The sequence below is a fragment of the Rhincodon typus genome, unplaced genomic scaffold (assembly GCF_021869965.1).
Source record: "Rhincodon typus isolate 14 unplaced genomic scaffold, sRhiTyp1.1 hic_rhity00000818, whole genome shotgun sequence".
Classification (NCBI taxonomy): Eukaryota; Metazoa; Chordata; class Chondrichthyes; order Orectolobiformes; family Rhincodontidae; genus Rhincodon; species Rhincodon typus.
In genome coordinates, this window is record NW_025966456.1 from 28,495 (window position 1) to 32,969 (window position 4,475).

General features: G+C 38.6%; 1 protein-coding gene across 1 annotated transcript in view; it reads right to left on the bottom strand.

Moving 5' to 3' along the window:
• LOC109914254 (ITPR interacting domain containing 2) overlaps positions 1-4,475 on the bottom strand; it is a gene marked incomplete at its 3' end in the record, with an annotated part of 27,162 nt that overhangs the window by 14,592 nt on the left and 8,095 nt on the right. Inside the window, exon 3 of the mRNA XM_048592216.1 lies at positions 3,384-3,432. Within this exon, the coding sequence (XP_048448173.1) occupies positions 3,384-3,432 (49 nt within the window). The remainder of the gene's footprint in view (positions 1-3,383; positions 3,433-4,475) is intronic.

A 4,475-nucleotide genomic window follows, 5' to 3' on the forward strand; every position in this document is an offset into this window, starting at 1 on the left:
TCTAGGCCCGAAACGTCAGCCTTTCTGCTCCTATGATGCTGCTTGGCCTGCTGTGTTCAAACAAAATTACTAGTTATTCAGTATTAAATTGTTAACTCAAGATTAAATATTGGCCAATAAACCTGGAGAAATTTCTTACTCAATATTGAAAGGTACCATGAGTGCTTTATTTCTACCTCAGAGGACAGTGGGCCTTGTATTTCAAGTGAGTTAAAGCAACACCCTTGACATTGGGGAAGTTCCCCAATACTGCCCTCAAATGCCTGCCTATATTTTGTGCACAAATGTCTGGAAAGAGACTTGAACCTACATTCTGATGTAGAGGCAAAGTTCTACCACAGGGACAAAGCTGACTGTCAATTGGCAAAAGTTTTATGGAAAAGGGCAGCTAAGTGCCAACAATTCTTCGTGTTTCCAAATGACTCAAAGAAGACATAACGTAGATTACCAGAACTCTTTCATCTTCTACAAGTGCACTGACCTAAATTTTGATTAAGCTCCTTAAAATACGAACAACTTTGAACATGGACTAGCTCTAGAACAAACAAGCTACTGCTAAAAAGAACTTTGGTTTTGTGAAGCACAAGCTTTTACATAGAGCTTCATCATTTTAACAGAAATTTGTTTTCTGTTTTGATCATAAGTAAATTTACAGAGTGCAACTGTGCATTATCTACCAATTGAATGCTATTTCTGGAACAGTACTTTCTCTTCCAGCACAGATTTTTTTTTTTTTAAATTGTAAACATAAATCACTTCACTATATATTTCTAAGTTCATATAAGAGAAAAATTCCACTAGTGTTTTGATTCTCAGTTTCATCACGAACTAACATTTTACTTCCGAGCTTTTCCCAAAGGGACTTGTCTCCAGATCTTTCCACAGTCATTCTCTCACAGAAATGTTCTCTGGTGTGCTATGAGCAATGTCACAGAACAATTATGTACTCTAATTTTCACTAAGTGTGTAATAAAGTTAAATTTCTGTAATGCGATTACTGCTGTAAAAGGACACTTTATAAAAATACTTATGCAAACTCAATTTGTACTCAAAATAAAGCAAGTGTCTAGATCTTAAACATGAAAGCATTCATAATTGATGGCAGGCGAACTACGATAACGCGACTATTTTTGCAGCAAGTCAGTACCGTTTTAAAAAGTAATTTTCATGTATAAATGCTAACACCTGCACTAACCTGTAGCCATGTTGCCTCTGCGATCCTGAGCCTTGGGTGGGTAAAATTTCACCGGTAGGCACCGCTCCCATTGGCAATAATGGCATGTGGAGCTGCCATCCTCTGATTGGTGGCAGATGTCCCACCTGCCAGTCAAAGACCTCCATCATAGGGACAGCCCAATGACAGAATTTAATGGAAATTGGAATTGCCAAACTCGTTATAAACTTCTTACCTCGCAAATGCACAATTTGAGGAAGAAAATTGGAAAATGTATGGTGCATTATTCAAAGAAAATAATGACTAATAAATGAGTAAATGGCAGACAGGCTCAAGGAACTGAATGGCCTACTCTTGTTCCTATGTAATTCCTATGTAATATTACAATGGCAAGTTTTCTTTTCAAGTGAAAATAAACTCTGGGCATTCAATTCAAGCTTTTAACAACACTTAGGGGGTTTAGTTTAGATTTCCAGGAGCATTTGTACATGAGACATATGATGAGGCAATTAAATGTTAAGATTCTGAAGATGCAGATGGCTACCGACTTCTAAGTTGAGATCTTACATGGGCAATGGAAGTCTTAATCACTGGTTAGTGACCGATGGAAGAAACCCTGTCAATGTGGTCCAGAGGAATCAGAATCTCCTTTGGGCCTTTGCTAGGTGTGTGGTCCCTGGCAGCCAGTGGTATGCTGCCCGTGGGAGTCGTAGCTGTCGGCAGAATTGAATCCACCCGAGGTCCTAAACTGGAAAAGGACCCAGGACAGTGGCCACCAACTGCACAATGCCCGGCTCCTATACCAAACACCAAGGCGCCCACCCCTGAGCAGGGTGTTGGCACTATTGACAGGTTTTGTCAAATAGTCTTCCAAATGTCTCCAGGCAATCGCTGCGCCACTTAATTGTACTGGCTGAGAAATAATGGGTGATAATCGGCTCACTCATGAGCCTGATTAACATCCCAATGTGACTGGCTAGGAATCCCACATCAGTCCCTGGAAATTTTACCACTTTCAGGAGACTGGTCGAGCCCTTCCCACAATCACCCAGGTCCAGTAGCCATGGTTCCTATAGTGAAAGGATGCACAAAAATTCAGCCTATAATGTAGTAAATTTACATCCATTTTATGCAAAAAGGTTGATTCTCTTTATTAGATAGAAGAGGGGACCCAGATGGACAAAAGGTTCAGGTTTGCAATTCTATTGCAGTCATTCACAGAATATTAATAGCTGCTGTGAAGAATTCCATAGGGAAGACCTTTCCACTTTGCTTTCTGGAAAAGCAAAATGCCTGACAGTGGGTAGACTGGAATAAATATTTGGGTGCATAAAAGGGAAATGCAAGTCGAGAACATGCCTACTGCTTTTGATGAAACACTTGAGGATTTTGTTTAAAAATCTTATTCAATTGTCACTTGTGAATTTTTAACATGGGTCACCCTACTTGGAGAATGCCACATAATATGTTGTTGAGGAGTGTCTCTGTGCATCTTCCAGCAGTTCCACATGAAAATAATGAAGGAAGAGGATGAAAAATAGATCCTTCACTGCTGACTAAGGCACAGATTTCCAGGCCAATACACCATAGCAGGATACACCGGATTCACAATTCCATAACAACACTTCCCTAGAATTTCACAACTCGAGAGGAAATCCCAGCCAAGCAGATTTTGTGGCTTGTTTCCTATGCAAACACTTGAGGACACTGTATCAATAACTTCGCTAATCATAAGGGTCTTCTAATGGCACTAATAACATCAACTTTGAAGAAAAACTTGTAAATTCTCTAAAGTACTTTTGTTATGAAACATTTGGTACTTGCCTTAGACCCACTTTTTCCTGAAGTAAAATTCTGCACCAAGGCATGCCTCGAATGCTCAAAGGAAACTAAATACAAGTGTAGCTCTGTTACGAAGGGACTAATTGTAGAAGTAAACCACATGATCTTACAGTTCCTCGGAACTATTCTAAACTCCTCAGGGTAGAACTGCATATTATACTTGATATCAGCAAAGTGGTTGACAAAAAGAGAAAGGCATTTATGCCAAAAAAACTCAGTTAATTGTTTGGTGTACATTCATGTTTAAATTTAGATTATTTGACACAGTGATGAAAAAATTACAGTACAATAAAATTGAATTTTGTGAATTCCGAATGCATTTAACACACTTTTTAAAAAGCACGTTTCTTCAACAGAAACAACTTACCCACAATCTTGAAGCCAAATTTCAATCTTCTTATTTGATATACCATTTTCTGTCAAAATATATCAGGTCAGCATGAACAACATCTTATCGTTCTTTATTTAATTAACAATGTATTAGCTACAATTAAGATGGTTATAAACATAAAACACTTACAAGTCAAAACCAGCTGAAAATTTAAAAGACCTTGAACAGATCTGTAATGACTGTGTACTCACAAGTAATTAAAAAAAAATGCTGCTTCTAAAGTATACAAAATACTCAAAATCTCAACAAATATGACAGGCATTAAGGTAATGTTTCTAAAGAGGGTTAATGTTGGAGATTGTATCTGGCTCTACCTTATCTAATGATGTCACACCTTCCTGGGTGGAGAACTGAGCAGTCAAGCATGATGTCCCAGGGGAGACAAACATGTCATCTCTAGCTTCTCAGTTTTTATAATTATGCTTAGCTAGTCAACATAACTTGTACAAATGCTATCATGCAGTGAAAACTTATCTTATATCCCTTCTCATTCAGACTCAATAGTGCTTAATCCTGTACTAGATGGTATAGTCCCATAGGCTCAGTGTTGAAAGGAGGATTTGTACCATCAGAGGCTGTTTAACCTGATTATAGTTTTGTTTACAAAGAGTAGAAAGGAGGATTAGTGTATTTGGTTCCCAACCACAAGCTGCTAATGGCTGGTACCACAAATGGTGATTGTGGTGACCAATGACAGGATCATGGCTTAACTACTTCAAGATAACAATGTAGTGCAAATTACATCCATTCAATCGAGGAGGAAAAGTAATTGGAAATAGAGAGTGAGCTTGCTACATTAAGCATATTACTGCTTTAAGAATACTCAAGTGTTAGTCGGCAACAGCAACAAATTCTCACACAGAGAAGCAGTCACCAGCTGCAAAAAAGCAGCTTTCCAGAAGCAATCCTTCATGTCAGAGCTGGTATGAAGTGCCGGAAACATAATGTGGCCTGGGAAAAGGGTAAAAACTAGTCAGACTGGGAAGTGATGGAATCCTTAGGGAACAAGGAACTGTGGAACGAACATGGAACATGGAACATGGAACATGGAACATGGAACATGGAACA